Here is an 18,537-nt window from a genome sequence, read left to right as displayed (position 1 = left end):
GTATCTTTGAAAGAGCATCTTAAATTACTTGGAATTTAAAACTTGCACTGAAACTTTCACTGCGTGAAGAAAGCTTAAAACTCAAAATTTGATACCAGGCGTTATCCCAAATTAACACTGAAATGACCACTACCTTCATAACCCGCATGAATCATCAAAGAAAGCATTCATTGTTTAAATTTACATCTTTCTTTTAACTAATTAATAAATTGATAATAAAAAGTGGGTAAAATTCACTAAATTACTGTTGATGTACATGCATGTATTAAGTACGTAAAAGAAACAGCCAAATTGTCTCCTGTGAGACTTTGAATCTGACATCATCATGATTATTTCCTGCAGTCCGTGATTTTCTTAGGTCGCTGTAGGCTTCGACCAGTCAGGGACGTATATACTTAGTATAAGTATAAGTAATATGCGTCCCTGGACCAATCGATAAACAGGGCGTGTCAATTTCAGTCCTGTCAATTTCATGTTAGTCTCAGCCGCTGTAGATTTTGACCAATCGATAAAGGGGCGTGTAGATTTCAGTATGGCTGTTTCTATAGAGCTATGAATTAACTATAAGTTTCCGTAAGAAATAGAGGAACTAATCAAATGCTAATACTTGGTAGATGTAAATTCATGTATTCCGTAATTAACGATCAATTCACTTGTTACGCAGTGAAATTATAGGCCATAGCACAGGTAACTGGTGCGTAACTTAATTGCATGGCTAATTATGTTACATTGATTTATAATACATGAAAAGGCAGCTTTTTAAAATATTGATATATTTTCTATCTTTGTATTAAGTTAATAAAAAAACTGGTTGGTTGTGGCCTAGTGACAAATTTCTTCTTTTACTATTTTAATTTTACAAACCTTTCTTGTCGTGTTTCAGATAGGTATTGAGGATGAGGTAGTTTATCTGTTTTAATAGTTTAAATACATTTAATGGGTGTTGGTGATGATAGAGACACATAGGTATGTACCTGGTAGACGGGTACAGGTGAAAAAAAAGTAATCTACAGTAAATTTTGACTACTCAAAAAATTTATTTTTTTTGCATTTAAAATACTACATTTTGGCACTATTGCCATCACACATGGTAAGTAGAAAACAGTAGGAAAGTACGGGTTGTTTTACAACAAGCAAAAAGGTCAAATAAACAAGGGTATAAAAATACATGTTAATTGTGCTGACTTTGTTCATGAAACATTACAAATTATATGCATTGCATAAAAAAGTATGTAAAAGAAAGAAAATGTAAATAGAATATAAAAGGTCCTTTACTATTTTAAATACTTTTTGCTGACAGTGGTTTTCAAGCAATAAAAGTTACACATCGGAGCTTTGAAGGGGGCTGGAATGTGTCTGGATTTTCCGCTGTATGGATTAAACAGGACGGCATAGAAACTTCCACTGCGATTCCCTAGGACCAGGATTTCCCCATTGTGATTCACTGCCCCAAAGTGATCAAATTGGTCAATCATGCAGACTATGGAAGGTCCGGTGTCTTCCGAGTACTCCACGACCTGACCCTCACGGAAAACAATGATCAGTCTGTCCTCAAAATAAACCGCTCGTCCCATGCTGCCCGCGCATGACTCCGGGAGGTTCCCCAGCACACCCTTAGTTTTATTGGAGACGTCGAAGAATTGAATTACAGAGGCTGAGTTTCGGTCTCTCAGCTTGCCTCCAAAGGTTATGATTTTGGTCCCAAAGACTGCGGCAGTCATGGAAGAGACTGGTACTTCTAGATGACCTACTTCTTCGTACGTTCCTGTTTCTGGGTCAAACTTTTCAATGCTGGAGAGGGTCTCGTTGGTTCTGGATGTACCGCCCAGCAAATAGAGGTGTTTCCCGACAGCCACCATAGAGTGGGACCACCTTTCTATTTTCATCTGCTTGCACTCTGTCCACGTGTTGTGCTCCGTGTTAAAGTGAAGCATCAGATTCTGCTGGTTGTACCCTCCAGAAATGAAAATATCTCTGTTGAGAATACAGACAGCAAAACATGGGCCTGGTTCTACAGGAAGAGTGGAGAACTTGAACTTGTTGTTATGTCTGAAGCTGTAGCACAGGACCTCGATCTTCTGGGGGTTGGGTTCCCTGCTCCTCGTTCCCACCATGCAAACCACTTCTTCCTGTCTGTACTCCGACTCGGGGCAGGAGAACTCATTGGGGAGGGCAGAATTAATTTTATCAATAGCCTCCAAGACTAGAGTTCGGCAGCCTGAGCATTCTTCAATTTCCTCACCTTCCCTGACATTGCAGAGATAATCCAGGGACATCTGGGTGAGTCGCAGCACTTTGAATACAGCCACCAGGCCTTTCTTCCTACTGGGGTCCCCTTTTACCCACCTCAGGACAGCATCACAGACATCTTCCTCTTTGACTGTAAATAAGTCTTTACAGTCAATGATCTGAATCAGTTCATCCTGAGACAGATGCAAAAACTCGTCACATTTCGAGACTTCCGGGAAGTTTTCCTGGATCGTTTCCCAGCTCTTTTTCTGTAGTTCTGGTAACCCATGCCCTGTAGCCATCTTCCAGATCCCTATACAATTATTATGACATAAGCTTTTCTGTAGAAACTCACTACAAATGGATTGGAGGCCTTTGATTTGTAACATTGATGAGCACGAAAGCAGATGATAGACATTGCTGTTCTTGACTGAACTTTGACCTGTGTAAATGTATTCCAGAGCTGCTCTAAAGATTTCTTTATTCAAATCCTTGAGATGGACTTTAGGTAAACCACTCTCCTTGAATTCTACAATCATTAAATGTAAGAGTAAGTACTTGGTAAAACACATTGAAATTTCTGTACTTTATAAACATGTTGCTAAAAACTAAATTTTACACTTTCCATTTCATTGTGTCCCTCCCCATTTCTGATTCAAATGTTTATACTGTAACAGGTTAAATTGACATAAGCTGTATATTTCAGTTAATGTTCCACGGTCTTATCATGTATGATGAAAAATTACCCTCCCCTCCTTCAAGTGGAGACTGGCTCAGTGGTTATAGGCATTGAGTTTAAAAAAAACTTAAATTTAAAACTTTCTCCATGCCATGAAGGCGCAGAAGGCCGGTGCCAATTCCCAGTATCTGTGATGCTAAGTGGATGACAGTCATTGACTCTCCTGGATGGGACACCAGTTTGTCGCAGGTTAACCCCTATCTTAAGTCGATACCCAATTTCAGCTAGGTTGACTGAAACAATATAGATAATGTGCCTGTCTAAGCGCACAACACACAACATCCAGTGACCACAGCCGGGTTTGAATCAGCGACCTTTCAGTTACTGGCCTAATGCCCACGACCACTGAGCCATGTGTTCTATAGACATTAATGTCTCAATTGAGCCAGTAAACAAAAGTTTGCTGATTCCATTCCCATTGTGGGCACTTATTTTTATGTGTTGTTTACTTTAAAAAGAAGACACTGTCTTAGTCCACCAAGCTGACAATCTTCTCAAAAAACATATCTCTACAATAGAGCAAGCATAGAGATCTAAACACATCCCATTGAAGGTCATGTTCTGTGACGTCAGAATGATCTTTGATTTAATTGTCAGATCTTTCTACGCTTTGCACTATTGTATAGAACAGTTTTTTTAATAAGATTGCCCAGCTGAAAATAAGTACCAGCATATGCTGCAGGAATGAACCTGAGAGATGGACTGGTGTTCCATCTACAAGGAGTCAATGACTCTGAAACAGGGTAATAGCTTCAGCCTCTACATGAGCAACATTGCTTATTAAATAAACCCCCCACCACCCCCCAAAAAGAAGAATTTTAAACAATAAAAAAGAGAACAAAGAAACGTACTTGAAGTGAACATGGTTTTAAAGTAATGAGACATGGAAGCCAGGATAATCCGGTGGCAATTGAAGGTCTCCCCTTCCACCTCGATCTGTACGTCAGCAAACAAAGAGGTCTGCAGTGAGTCTGTCAGTCCACAGGAAAGCTCCTCAAAATACTTCAGCTTTGGGTAGACGCTCATCACCTCTGATAGCTCCTGTGATGTCGGCATTTTGTCTGGATGATGATAGGAATGCTGTAAAGATTTTAACAATTATAAGCACTGTGATCGGTGATGAACGACATGTCAAAAGACAGTATTTACTAATAAACTAGATTCTTGGTCTTTCCACTTGGTGCTTATAAAAGCTATGCTCTATTAACTTATTAATTAATAATTAATTGGCACACAATGAAAGCTCATTTTTTGTTCTGGAAAATACATGAATTTGTTTTTAATTTGGGTTTCTCCCAAAAGCCTACATGGTTTATAAGAGCCCATTTGGGTTAAACTCTAACCAGAAACATACATGTCTCTGCTCTAACTAAGAATTAATACATTAATTAGGTTAGCCTAAGTATAAAATAAGTTTAGTCGAGGCACTTCGGGTTAACCTGTCAAAAGATTATGTATTGTGTAAAACCTTAAATTTTGAAACAACTCAAAAATTCCTCTCTACCTTATTCAGTCGATGACTTTAGCGTTCTAATCTCTTTACATTAAACGGGATTTCGGAGTTTGTTACCGTTATATGTAACTTCACATGATCAAAGAGATAAAGTCACGTTTACACGACAACCTAGTGTATTTACATCGGGTTCGAAGTTCGCGTTATAGTTAATCCAAGCCATGTTTTTGAAAAAGAAGAATTATTCCAGCTGAGGCAAAAAGTGTACCATGGGTATTATTCCAAGTATAGAGATCGGGAAATGTCTCCTTTTTGTGTCAGGAATTTAAGATGGCAACAAAACGTCCATGTTTACGAAAGAGCACCAGGGCACAATCGAAAACAAAAGAGGTTAATGGTGAGGATCCCAGCAAAGTTGATAATGACAAACTTTCAGAACCCATTCCCAAAACGCAGACGAGACGAATAACAAAACTTAAGAAACATGTTACTGAAAAACCTGAAATCATTAACATTGACGAGGAGTCGGAGCATGGGGATGGAAGCTTTATATCCCAGATCATCCCAAGCTGTGAAAAAGACACTTTTCTGTGTTCACAAGATACCTCAGCAGAGGTGTTTTGGGACTGTACATCTCCTGACATGCGAAAAATTATCCGCTCCAGGCATAGGAGGGACAAACATTTAAAAAGTAATGTAGTGGATATCGTGCAGACACTGTCAACAACCAGTGATGTTGACACGGAAGATTTGGAGGACAAAAGCAAAAATGGACTTCTGGGATTGTGGATGGACTCTGACGCGCCAGATATCTCGTCAAAATTCACGGCAACAAACCTTACTTCCTTTTCTCCTACCAACAGCTTTCCCCCACAAAGAGCTCAGAAAGAGAAGCGAGAAGCCACAGACACTTTATCTTCTGTATTACAGGAAAAACTGTCAATGAGGATCAAGAAAGAAAGGTCTCCCTTGGGAACAACAATAAGATCATCTGCTGAAAAAAGGAAGCGCAGTTCACTGTCAGGAGTCACAGAAAGTTCATCTAAAATCAGCAAGGTTGAAAGGAATGAAGGTAAAGCTTGTGCTTTACCTGAGGAAGTTGAGAAACTAAGTGAAACATCATGGAGTGAAGACGACTTTTATGAAGAAGACTCCTTTATAATAAGAGCCACCCAAGCTCCAGGAGAGCTTGCTAACAAATGTGAAACAAAGACCTCCTCAAATAAAGAAGTGAATAACAAAGTGTGTGCTCACAATCCTGGAAAATATTCTGACCAGAAAAATACAGGATCTTTACCCAACAAAAGTTCTTATAAGAAAGGGACTAACAAAAATGATTTTGCTACCACTCCTCAAAGACCATCAGGTTCCATGAAAAAACCTACACATACCATAACAAAAACAGTTAGTGCTCCTACTGCAGATGTAAAGAAAAAGAGTAAAAGGAATAGTCTGGGACTTAATTCTAGTTTATCTGATGATATTCTCTGTCAGATTGTGGAAACTGACTGCATTTTAGACAGTCAAATAGAGAATGTGAAACAAGGTGACAGTGAAGACTTGAAAAATTCACACAAAAAATCTTTAAGTGATACTGCAAAGAAAACTGAAATTACTGAAAACTTACGAACTTCTGTCAATACAAAATCAAAATGCTCTGACCAGGTGAATGAATGTAAAAATAAGAGTGCAAGAAGATGTGTAAATAAAGAGTACACATTTGTACCCAAAAGTAAAACGGTTCAACCAAGTACAACTTTGAAAACATTCCAAGGTGTTCAACCCATTTCATGTACTACATCACGTAGTGAGAACCTCTCAATCACAGAAGAATTAAAGAATGTCCAAAAGAGCTCTGTTAAGCCAACTAGTACAACGCTTCCAGATGAGAGTGCAGATTTGTTTCAGTCGGATGAGGAAGATTTATTAAGTGAACCTCAGGTGCTGGCTCTATTGGATGCTGTTGAATCACAGGTACCTATGGCAAATTGTTCCTTCTCAAGCAGCCAACCAAACATGACGCCAGATAAATCTAGTCAAACAGAGACAAAGTCACCATGTAAAAGAAGAAATATTTCAGAGACCTCCCAGGCGCATACACCCAGAAAGTGCACCGCGCAGGAAATAGAGCTCAAGAAGAGTGTTGCTTTAGCTAAGAGGCTATCTAGTAGCCAGCCAACAAGTTCTCAGACATTGTGTTCTCCGGAAAAAAGTCATAACCAAAGTATCAGTCCACAGAAATGTACCCCTGAAGAGATAGAGCAAAAGAGACAAGCAGCAATTGCTAAGAAACTTTCTAGTAGCCAAGAATTCAATAATTCACAAACAAAACATGATGACCCATCATCTTTATGCCTCTCACCAAATAAGGAGAGGGTTAAAGACGTTTCATCATCGAAATATAGTCCACGGAAGTGCAGTCCAGAAGAAATTCAACGCAAGAAAGAATTGGCTCAAGCGAAAAGGCAGAAAAAAGGTCCTGGAACTGTGAATGTCCCAGTGCTATCGACTTTTGAACAGAGTGAGCGTGTAGGACAAGGGATTATATATCCAGAGACTCCAGTGTGTGGTGGTCAAAAAGTCAATGCTGGTGATGGAAACACCCATTCTGATACTAATAAGTCTAATTCGTTACAGGATGTGATTGAAAAGAAAAGACTTGAAGCATTAAAAAGGCGTGAGCTTAAATTAAAAGCATCACAAGCCTATAAATCTTAGTAGTTACTCTCAGAGACATAATGTGTAGAAATGACTTCATGTTTTATTATATAAAATAATGAAAGTACGTACAGATGATGTTTTAGAATTATTTTTAATTGGCTGTATTTGTCAATGAAGCCAGGATATGACCATATTTTATAAAAAATTAATGTGATGCAGGGCACCTGATTGTCTTAAACAAGGGCTATTGAAAGGTCCCTGACTCTGTTAAAAAAAAAAAGCGCCATGTTGAAGTTATCACAATTGAATTTATAAATTTCCCCATTTATTCATGCCCCTCAACTCACACAAGTTAATATGCGGATATTTTTCAACTACAGGTTAAATATAAAATGAGCTTCTCAATATTTTCCCAAAATTACATATTTTCTATTTTCCAAATATTAATGGCCCTAAATCCAGTTATGATTTATAGGTACCAAAATGCAATGAGAGGGCTCAGCAGTAGAAATGTATTCATGAAGTGATATAGAATGATTAATTTTTAATTACAATTTGAATTTACTGCAATCAAGTCATACAGGAGGGTGTTTCATGATTATATTCTACTGGTGTGTGATCTGTTCTCATCGAAGATCATTTGTCCTCTGTTGATTGTGACGTCATTTCATCAACACATAGAATTATAAATGAAAAATGATGTCACAATGCACTGGCAAGAAATGGCACTAGGCGCGAACTGGTCACACTCCAATATAAATAAAAATCAATGAAGTGAATATACATTATTATATATCAATGTAATTGCCCAGTGACTTGATGAATGTGCATGTAGTATCCGGTGGGTTCTTTGGGTGGATAGTAACAGTACACCTACTGCTATTAAAAAGTTAACATTTCTGTATAATAATGGTATTCTCTTTTGAGAAGTGGACAGGCATAGCCTGCATCCATGGATATAGCCTATGCCTGTCCACTTCTCAAAAGAGAATATAATGATGGCTGCACCCAGTTGTGCAAATTAACAGTTGAAGTAATCTGAATTAAACTTATGAGCTTCTCAATATTCTCCCAAAATTACATATTTTCTTTTCCAAATATTATTGGCCCAAAATCCAGTTATAATTTATAGGTACCAAAATGCAATGAGAGGGCTCAGCAGTAGAAATGTATTCATAAAGTGTTAGAATGGTTAGAATTTCCGATGACTTAATTATAAGCAACATTAATTTATTAGTCTATAATAAAATTTTTGCTGTTTTTGAACTACTACGTGGCATTTACTGAGTACTTGATTTACCCTCACCCTGCCTTGACACGCGCCACTTCCTGTCAACATGGCAAGCCAACAACGAGACGCTAGTGTGATATGTTTATTTGATGTGGACGGTACATTGACCGCTCCCCGGCAAGTAAGTTAAGAAATGCGTAGGCGTTCTTTAATGAAAGTAGAGTTTTAAATATTACGAATGGTATTGACACGAATAAATCAGGATAGAGAAAATTCGAACTCACAGTTAAGGAACATGTTTTATGATAAAGATGATGAAATAGCTCAAATATTTTACCTTGTGGTAATCCATTCGATTCTTTTGATGAATGGGCTTTTAACTTTTATCAACTGAGAGACAATGCTCCTTGTAATGTGTTGTCATGCGAAGCTTTGAATAGGTTGGGACCAACTGCCCAAACGGGATATATTATATCCTGTTGAGGATGTACATGTACTATAGAACCATTTTAACAAGACCTTGGACTTTCAGTAGGGCATAGCTATCTATTCCTTGCGTCGAAACAAGTTAAAAATGACGCGGTTTCAAGCGAAATATGCACCAATTGCGTAGTTTTAGCTTAAAAGCCAGACAAAGTGTTTCATTCAATCTATGGTGTATGAGCATACTTGCCAACCTCCAACATGTGAAAATCTGGTCATGACCAGATTTGGAAAGTAAAAAATCTGGTCATAGCGCGTAACGACATTCACGACATATTTATCATGCATTTCATAGGTATATACAATAGAAATACATGTATGTGTTAAAACTTATGTGTAATACTTTATTGCAAAGAAGCATTTTAACTAACAGTTGCTGATTTTGAATTTTGTAAAGTGATCTGACACAGAAAATGGTAGGTTGTGTTCAGCTAAAAGAAAAAAATGCAAAAAGAGTTTCTGCTACATTTACCCTGCTTTTGAACTCTGTAAATGATGGCATGAAAGTTGTAAGTGACTTGGAAGACTTTTGTGTATTAAAAAGCATTCTATACACGAGTGACGAACTAGCGTTTTTGAATGTTTAGTCAGATCATTTTGGGCACAAAATCCAATATTCAAATGTGCGTTACATAGAACGCAAAAGCCTCGTTTTGTACTCGATTACTTTGTTTTACCTATGGGAATTCATTTTCCCAGATATGTTGATAGGTACAAAAATATCGTTTTCTTTTTGTTGGTTTTGATTCCGCTGTCCCCGATGAAGACCTTTTCTTATTGGAAGCCATCACACTTAATGATTTAAACCTTCGCTTAGTCAAAACAACTCACGATAATAATTACACTTAATGTGTCTTTTATAGCCATCTGCATTGTTTACGCGTTACGTAAATCCATAGACATATATCGTTATATGTCTATGGTAAATCCAAGCTCAGCTTGGATTCATAACTGGAAGTCAAACGCGCAACGTAATTTACGAACCAAATCCGGAAATCGGGAGATTTTCGGGTTGTTCGACAAAAATCGGGTGAAAAGCATGACCCGCCGGGTCATAAAAAATAATCGGGTGAAGGGTTGAAAAATCAGGTGTGACCCGACGAAATCGGGTCAGTTGGCAAGTATGTGTATGAGATTGATCTCCAAGCAGTTTTGGATCCACCAGGACATTTTTTATAGTGTTAATTGTCAAGATAATCAATTATTAGTTGATGAGAGCATTCTCTTTTGTATGAACAAAGCTGTGCAGTTCCCTTTGCAATTTATTACCTTATTAAAACTGAACTACAGTCGAAGGCACCATCAAACTGGTACATTAACCTTCAATTTTGTTACTCCTAGTTGCACATGCACCTGAAACTCGCGGCAAAAGTGTATGTAGTATTCCTTTCATAGTCTTTGGATTTTGTGCATTTATTTCTTGATTGATGTTCATATTATGTTTGTAAATAATGCATTGACCTGTTCATTTGACGATAGTATTCTTCTGGCTTGGAAAAAGTGTGTAAAATTTTATAATTTCATCGCAATCAAGTAACATATGGGAAGGCAAGATGTACGTCTACACAGGTGAGACCTCTACAGCAAAATACTTTGAACTGTTAGGAGGACTGCTGCTTAAACTTGGGTGTCAGGGATAGTGGACATTAGTGGTAAAGAAAGAGAAATATGGTACACAATGCCTTTTACAAATAGTGTTCACATACATGTTAACCTACAGTGATGAAAAATAGGTAGATTTTAAACCGAAAAGCGGTAGCATCGCGCGCGGCCTTTTTTGCGTATATTTCAAAGCACAGATTTGTATACATGTACTACATATGTAGTAAAGGTTTCTGATTAGTAATTAACAATATCAACTAAAATATAAAAGACTTTTGAAACTTGGTAATATTAACACTAGCAATAAAAATGTTCGTATGCATTTACCATGATTATAATGATTACCGGTAAGCTATTTTTAAGGAAAAATGTTTGAGTGCAGAGCCCTTAACAATTACCTTTGTTCAGAAAAATAGGTTAAGTTGCCAAAATTGATTATATAAGAGAAGTAAGAACTACCGGTAGTAGGAATTCATATGTTCTTTTTCAATATCAAAACGATGTTTACATGCTTATTTATTACAAATGCAGCATTCAATAAATTGCAAGTCAAGTTTACTGTTAAGGCCAAGTTAAAAGATATATTCAATCCTCGTTAAAGCCACGTGTGGAATTGCAAAGCTTCTTTTTCCATTGCGAGGATAATATCGACATGTCTTGTAACTAATGTAATCACGGGAAGTGGCTTCTTTCATCGTTCAATGTAAAACACATGCTTGAAAACTTGTCATCCCAGCGTCTAAATAAAGCCTTTGTGTGCCTCCGATTCAAAGTCACGCGCTAATTTCAAACCCTACGAGAATTTTTCACCACAATGGCTTTCAAAATGGCTATCTATCAAAACAAGGAACGTATTTTAAAGAAAAGCGGTAGATTTTAAAATAAAAGCGGTAGGCGGGAGACAGAGCTAAAAAGCGGTAGACTTCTGCGTAAATCGGTAGAGTTAACATGTATGGTGTTCAGCTTTAAGAAAGATCTCATCATCTGCCATCCATTTTTTGCAAAGGATTTCTGGAAGCAAAGGATTTTTCTTTAAGATGCAGTCAAAAATGTTTTTTTTTATAAAAGAATAGCTTTATCTTAGTTGTTCTTTTTCCCCAGCATTAGTCCATAGAACAACCTGGTAGCTATTTAAGCTCATTATAACATGCACTGTAATAACTGTACTTTGATATACTTTATGCACTCTTATACTATTTCATTTTATTTCAGGCAGCTCCACAGGATATGCTGGATTTTCTAAAAAAGTTAAAACAGAAATGCATTGTGGGATTGGTAGGGGGCTCAGATTTATCCAAAATTGCTGAACAAATGGGGAGAGATGGTAAGAAATGGAGTTCAAAGAAAAAGAAATTAATAGCAAAGCTTTATTCAAAGACTGAGTAATTCCTCCTTTGGAAGGTTTCTCTGAAACTGATAATGTCTGCTGTTCTAAGAAATTATAATGACAATTTTAATGAATTTCTGTTCATGCAGTTTTATTTTGCTGGTTTCTCATATTAAAATAAAGGATAAGTTGATTTACTTTGTTGTCTGCCACAGTAGCAATCACTGTTGATCAATACCCTAGGCATAGATCTACACTATAGATTTAAATACATCAATCAAAAACAGTGATTCCATGCATGTTATGTTTAATATAAACATTTGCTAAGAGCATTAATATTCCTATGTATTATATTTTACAGTTGTGAATGAATATGACTATGTGTTTTCTGAAAATGGTCTGGTGGCATACAAGGAAGGAAAGCAGATAGGACAAGAGGTAAGGAAAGTACCAGATAGTGCAGTCGGTAGAGCACCTGCCTGGAGATTCAGGGGGCCCGGGTTCGAATCCCGGTCTGGTTTGTCACAATTTCTCCTATCCCGTTACTTAGGGCTAATGATTTCATTGTGCATCAAAACAAAAGGCAAGGGTCATAAATTTGACAAAATTTGTTCTCTCATGTGGCATTTGACAAAGAATATCTTTAGTAATATTATTTAGCTCACCTGAGCTGAAAGCTCAAGTGAGCTATTCTGATCACATTTTGTCTGTCGTCCGTCTGTCCGTCCATCCGTCTGTCCGTCTGTAAACTTTTCACATTTTCAACATCTTCTCAAGAACTACTGGGCCAATTTCAACCAAACTTGGCACAAATCATCCTTAGGCAATGGGAATTCAAAGTTGTGATAATTAAGGGCCACACTCGTTTTCAAGGGGAGATAATTAGAAATTAATGAAAAATTTCGAGAAATTTTCAAAAAACCAGAAAGCCAGGAAAGCTGAAACTTGTGTGGAAGCATCCTTAGGTAGTGTAGATTCAAAGTTGTAAAATTCATGACCCCCGGGGGTAGGGTGGGGCCACAATGGGGGGTCAAAGTTTTACATTGGAATATATAGAGTATATCTTTAAAAATCTTCTTCTCAGAAACTAATCAGCCAGGAAAGCTGAAACTTGTGTGGAAGAATCCTCAGGTAGTGTAGATTCAAAGTTGTGAAAATCATGACCCCCAGGGGTAGGGCGGGGCACATTGGGGGGGGGGTCAAAGTTTTACATAGGAATATTTAGAGTATATCTTAAAAAATCTTCTTCTCAGAAACTAATCAGCCAGGAAAGCTGAAACTTGTGTGGAAGCATCCTCAGGTAGTGCAGATTCAAAGTTGTGAAAATCATGACCCCCAGGGGTAGGGCGGGGCACATTGGGGGGGGGGGTCGAAGTTTTACATAGGAATATATAGAGTGAATCTTTAAAAATCTTCTTCTCAGAAACTAATCAGCCAAGAAAGCTGAATCTTGTGTGGAAGCATCATCAGGTAGTGTAGATTCAAAGTTGTGAAAATCATGACCCCCGGGGTAGGGTGGGGCCACAATGGGGGTCGATGTTTTACATAGGAATATATAGAGTAAATCTTTTAAAATCTTCTTCTCAGAAACTAATCAGCCAGGAAAGCTGATACTTGCGTGGAAGCATTCTCAGGTTGTGTAGATTCAAAGTTGTGAAAATCATGACCCCCGGGGTAGGGTGGGGCCACAATGGGGGTCGATGTTTTACATAGGAATATATATATATAGTAAATCTTTAAAAATCTTCTTCTCAGAAACTAATCAGCCAGGAAAGCTGATACTTGCGTGGAAGCATTCTCAGGTAGTGTAGATTCAAAGTTGTGAAAATCATGATCCCCGGGGGTAGGGTGGGGCCACAATGGAGGGTCGAAGTTTTACATAGGAATATATAGAGTAAATCTTTAAAAATCTTCTTCTCAGAAACTAATCAGCCAGGAAAGCTGAAACTTGTGTGGAAGTATCCTCAGGTAGTGTAGATTCAAAGTTGTGAAAATCATGACCCCCAGGGGTAGGGTGGGGCCACAATGGGGGGTCGAAGTTTTACATAGGAATTCATATATAGAGTGAATCTTTAAAATCTTCTTCTCAGAAACTAATCAGCCAGGAAAGCTGAGACTTATGTGGAAGCATCCTTAGGTAGTGCAGATTCAAAGTTGTGAAAATCATGATCCCTGGTGGTAGGGTGGGGCACAATGGAGGGTCGAAGTTTTACATAGGAATATATAGAGTAAATCTTTAAAATTCTTCTTCTCAGAAACTAATCAGCCAGGAAAGCTGAAACCTGTGTGGAAGCATCCTCAGGCAGTGTAGATTCAAAGTTGTGAAAATCATGATCCCTGGGGGTAGGGTGAGGCCACATTGGGGGGGGGGGGTGTTAAAGTTTTACATAGAAATATATGGAGTAAATCTTTGAAAATGTTCTTCTCAGAAACTAATCAGCCAGGAAAGCTGAAACTTGTGTGGAAGCATCCTCAGGTAGTGCAGATTCAAAATTGTGAAAATCATGACCCCCAGGTGTAAGGTGGGGCCACAATGGGGGGGGGGGGGGTCGAAGTTTTACATAGGAATATATAGAGTAAATCTTTGAAAATCTTCTTCTCAAAAACTAATCAGCCAGGAAAGCTGAAACTCGTGTGGAAGCATCCTCAGGCAGTGTAGATTCAAAGTTGTGAAATTCATGATCCCTGGGGGTAGGTTGGGGCACAATGGGGGGTCAAAGTTTTACATAGGAATATATAGAGTAAATATTTAAAAATCTTCTTCTCAGAAACTAATCAGCCAGGAAAGCTGAAACTCGTGTTGAAGTATCCTCAGGTAGTGTAGATTCAAAGTTGTGAAAACATGATCCCTGGGGGTAGGGTGAGGCCACATTGGGGGGGGGGGTGTTAAAGTTTTACAAAGGAATATATAGAGTAAATCTTTTAAAATCTTCTTCTCAGAAACTAATCAGCCAGATGATTCTTTATAATTGTTAAGACTTTGGCTCCAGGACAATTCTTCGGCCTCACAAGAAGGTTCAGAGTTTGATGTAGCTTAATATCCCGTATATAAACAATTGTAAAGGGTCTTTATGAGGACTGCAATACTCAACATGTGATATGACTATATAATCATCCTGTTAGAAAAGGGACTAATGATTATAAACATAAGAATATCCAGGGGAAAAAATGGATTTTATTTTTACAGGATCTACATGTATTATTGTACATTGTCCAGATTGTTTGTATTATGACTTCATTAAGCTGATTTTATCATACCCATTGTTCCTCAGGTGAGCGATGTGGCCCATGGGCCTCTTGTTTTAAAATATGGCCAAAAATGACAAACGTGAAAGAAAGAATAAGCCCTATGTATAGTGGACTACCAGTAGTTACTGCTTAGGAAGGGGAGGTAGGGGAAAGACAAAGAACATTTGAAGTTGGTCATGGGAATGTCATGCATGAAGAACACAGGGAATTAGGAAGACGTTAATTATGTGTTTTTGTTGAAAATTCTGAATTACAATACATATACTTGCATAACTTCTTCTATAAAGTATTTACCGTAGTAATTCTTCATCAAAACACCTCGTCATGAAATGTTGTTTATAATGAAGTTGTTCCTGATGATAAACTTAATATTTTATGTAGAATCTCCTTCATAACAAAGGAGAAGAGTGTCTACAGAAAGTGATCAACTTTGCCTTGAAATACATGTCAGAATTACAGCTTCCTGCCAAACGGTGAGTAGTGGTAATGTCATAAATACAGGTACTGTATATCATTGAGTCAGATAAACCAAATATCAATTAATGTAAACTTACATAAATTAACACTCAAAACTGAGCACATTATATTATTCTATTGTACTTAATACTAGCCGACAGGAAGTTGTGTGAAATGCACTGAAATATGATTAACATATTCTTCTAAATTATGGTAGAACATTTACCGGTACTGTTTTACAGTCAAAATATCTTCTTTATATCAATACTCAGATCAAAGAAAAACGAGAGTCCTTTCCCTTTGCTAGAATTTTAGGGCATGCTTGATTATGAATATCAATTTGATTCCAAGAGGTCTAAAAATTCTGATAATCAAGTAAACATAGTTTTGGAATTAGTTTACAACATGACTGCACCCTTAGATATGGGTATATTAATGTTCACATAACCGCCTATGGAAAATGCGTGTGGACTATATATTAAGGCCTATAAAAAAAAAATAGTGTTTAGGGAAACACTGATGAAAAAATTAGGTTAGGTAGGGATTTTTTTTTATTTTATGATATTTAATTCTGCACGAATCCTAAGAATGTTTGTTTGTGTCTTATTTAAAAACGGATTTTTTAACAGAAATAAATAAATATAAAATTCACAATCTGATGAAAAAAAGACATCTAAAAATGGTAGGATCGGGGCATTTTTGTAGGTTAGGTCTGGTTACCCTAAACACACAACTTTTTTTTTTAGACTAAATATATATAGCTTTAGTAATGAGGGACCTCAAAAGTGAAAGCTCATCAAACTGTCTCCTATTAAAATCTTGTAGTGGGTTGCCTGATTTGTTTTCCAACAAAATGCATCTGTACATGTATTAAAGTAAAGAATTTCCAAATTTTTGAAAGAGTGTGCAAGGTCATCAAACAATTTTAATTGATAATTCAAATTTGACACTTCCTTTTAAAATTGCAAATCCTCTTATCTGACATGCGTCAAGCCCACTGACACAAAATGTCAATATAAATTTATGAACACTCTGCATTTAAACGCACTACTTTGTGTCCTTACCAACTCAAAAAATTAGAGGCCAATAGAGGGATATTCCCAAATGAAGCATTTTCTATGATTTAAAATAGTTCATTTACTTTACAGAGGGACGTTTGTGGAGTTCAGAAGCAGTATGTTGAATTTATGTCCAGTGGGGAGGAGTTGTTCACAAAAAGAAAGAGATGAATTTGCTGCTTTTGACAAGGTATGATATGATAGGTTTACTATCTTATGAAACATAATACACGGATTAAAATCCTCCAGAAAGCCTTTGGAGAAAATACTAAGTGATTTTTGTGATGGATGTTTCTCATCATGTTATTAACCCTAGAACATATGTGTACAGTAAAACTCGTTTAGTACGAACACGGATATTGCAAATTCACGGATATAGCGAAGTCATCTTGGATCCCTATGTAAAGCTATGTAAATTTAATGAATTTCTTATAGGGTTATAACGAATTACGGATATAACGAAGAAGTGACTTCATTATAACCAAGTTTTGCTGTATATGTATTCACATACTAGAGAAAGTTTTTCATTCTACATAAAAATAAGCATCTATTTATAGTACCCATGCAGGGCATTGCTTTATTTCTTCATTTCCTTTCAAATAACCTCATTGCCTTACTGCAACATAAGCTCTGCATATTGTACATTGCTCCATCACACCATGCTACTTATCTCTCTTTCCTCAATAACAAATGTAGCTTGTACAGTAATTTCACTGATCGGTCCAATCAATCAAATATCTAATATTACTTTACAGGAAAATAACATCAGGAAGAAGTTTGTTGAGGCTCTATACAAAAACTTTCCAGAGGCTGGACTAAAGTTTGCCATCGGGGGACAAATTAGTATTGATGTTTTTCCTACTGGCTGGGACAAAACATTCTGCCTCCAGTTCCTGGAAAAAGACGGCATTAAAACGATCCATTTCTTTGGGGACAAAACTACTGCGGTTAGCTTTATTTCTTTAAACAATAGATTTTAAATGGCGATCATTGGAAATTATCTAGTAATTAATTAGTTAATGCACACCTGATTAAAATAATAATTTTGCAGTGACACAGGAGAACGATGATTAATTAGTAAATGCATCACATGTCAGTTTCATTGTCATAAAATGTATTCTTTCTATCATTAAAACTTTGTTCATCCCCAAAGCATAAAATTGTTATTTTTGATACATTAACTACTGCATGAATTATTATTGAAGAGTTCTAACCATCAATAAACTGGTCAGTAACTGTGTGTTTGACGTTTCAGGGTGGAAACGACCACGAGATATATGAGGATTCTAGGACGATAGGTCACTCCGTGACCGACCCCTCGGACACCATTAAACAAGTGTCAGCAATCATTCCAGGCTTATAATGACAGTGGGTTCTAGTGACAATGTATACAAATCATGAAATCCTCTCTCTCTTCTCTGGATAATGATAGGAAATGAGCACAAAGATTATGTAATATGAGAAACTTTTTTTTCTTAAGATTAGCATACTTTGCAGTAGACAAGAGAGGGCTTATTTGATTTTTTGCGGGACAGGAACACATGTTTATGGATGTATAAATATGGTTCATGTGGGCATGAATTTGTGATTAGTAACATACTTATGATCGGCACATTTGTTTTCATTTTGGTGTAATTCATTGTTTTGTGCATTTTGTTTTGCATTTTCAAAATTACAACAGGACATAATATTTATATAAAGTTTTTCCATGTACATTCATATGCATTTTCATTTCTTTTACTCCGCTTTTACCTTATACAGTCTGTATACAAATACTTACATTTTATACATATGATGTACAGAGATGATATTAATACTTAAGACTGTTTTGTAATAAAAGATTCTGAAATTATGTTTTTATTGTATTTTTGTGGTGTAATTTGGTGTAATGAAGCCATTGACTTCAAAGAGTCTTCCAAAGTTTGACTTTTTACTTGTTGCCCCTTAAACCTTGGGGAGAGACCATTCCTCAGGTCTATGATAATTCTTTAAGTACTTCTTGTAACAAGTTTTCGCTTAAAAAGGAAATAAGAGTAGTTTTGGTACTTA

At 36.9% G+C, this 18,537-nt stretch overlaps 2 protein-coding genes across 3 annotated transcripts; one reads left to right on the top strand and one right to left on the bottom strand.

Moving 5' to 3' along the window:
• Positions 1-1,013: 1,013 nt before the first annotated feature.
• Positions 1,014-8,794, bottom strand: LOC105345096 (kelch-like protein 24a). 2 transcript variants are annotated; one of them, XM_011453125.3, is made up of 3 exons: positions 8,651-8,794; positions 3,820-4,048; positions 1,014-2,758 (listed from the first exon to the last, which is right to left on the bottom strand). In XM_011453125.3, exons 1-3 carry the CDS (start codon positions 8,663-8,665, stop codon positions 1,275-1,277), a joined length of 1,728 nt encoding a protein of 575 aa, XP_011451427.3. In that variant the 5' UTR covers positions 8,666-8,794; the 3' UTR covers positions 1,014-1,274. The 2 variants fall into 2 exon arrangements, with proteins under 2 accessions (XP_011451427.3, XP_011451428.3); XM_011453126.4 differs by lacking the exon at positions 8,651-8,794 and adding an exon at positions 4,473-4,612.
• On the top strand, positions 8,335-18,342 carry LOC105345097 (uncharacterized). Its single transcript, XM_066067667.1, has 7 exons — positions 8,335-8,494; positions 11,611-11,722; positions 12,087-12,163; positions 15,356-15,447; positions 16,579-16,678; positions 17,244-17,435; positions 17,744-18,342. The coding sequence occupies exons 1-7, from the start codon at positions 8,420-8,422 to the stop codon at positions 17,849-17,851; spliced, it is 756 nt and encodes a 251-aa protein (XP_065923739.1). The 5' UTR covers positions 8,335-8,419; the 3' UTR covers positions 17,852-18,342.
• The last annotated feature ends 195 nt before the right edge of the window (positions 18,343-18,537 follow it).

This window comes from Magallana gigas, chromosome 7, assembly GCF_963853765.1.
Source record: "Magallana gigas chromosome 7, xbMagGiga1.1, whole genome shotgun sequence".
In the NCBI taxonomy this organism is placed as follows: domain Eukaryota; kingdom Metazoa; phylum Mollusca; class Bivalvia; order Ostreida; family Ostreidae; genus Magallana; species Magallana gigas.
Note: the sequence above shows the minus strand (reverse complement) of the source record. Positions and strands in the feature narration are given on the sequence as shown.

Coding starts and splice junctions, on each gene's coding strand:
- LOC105345097 (XM_066067667.1), top strand. CDS start 8,420: ATGGCAAGCCAACAACGAGACGCTAGTGTGATATGTTTATTTGATGTG. Junction 15,448..16,578: donor TTACAGCTTCCTGCCAAACG/GTGAGTAGTGGT, acceptor TTTACTTTACAG/AGGGACGTTTGTGGAGTTCA. Junction 17,436..17,743: donor TTGGGGACAAAACTACTGCG/GTTAGCTTTATT, acceptor TTGACGTTTCAG/GGTGGAAACGACCACGAGAT.
- LOC105345096 (XM_011453125.3), bottom strand. Junction 2,759..3,819: donor TAAAACCATGTTCACTTCAA/GTACGTTTCTTT, acceptor TAATGATTGTAG/AATTCAAGGAGAGTGGTTTA.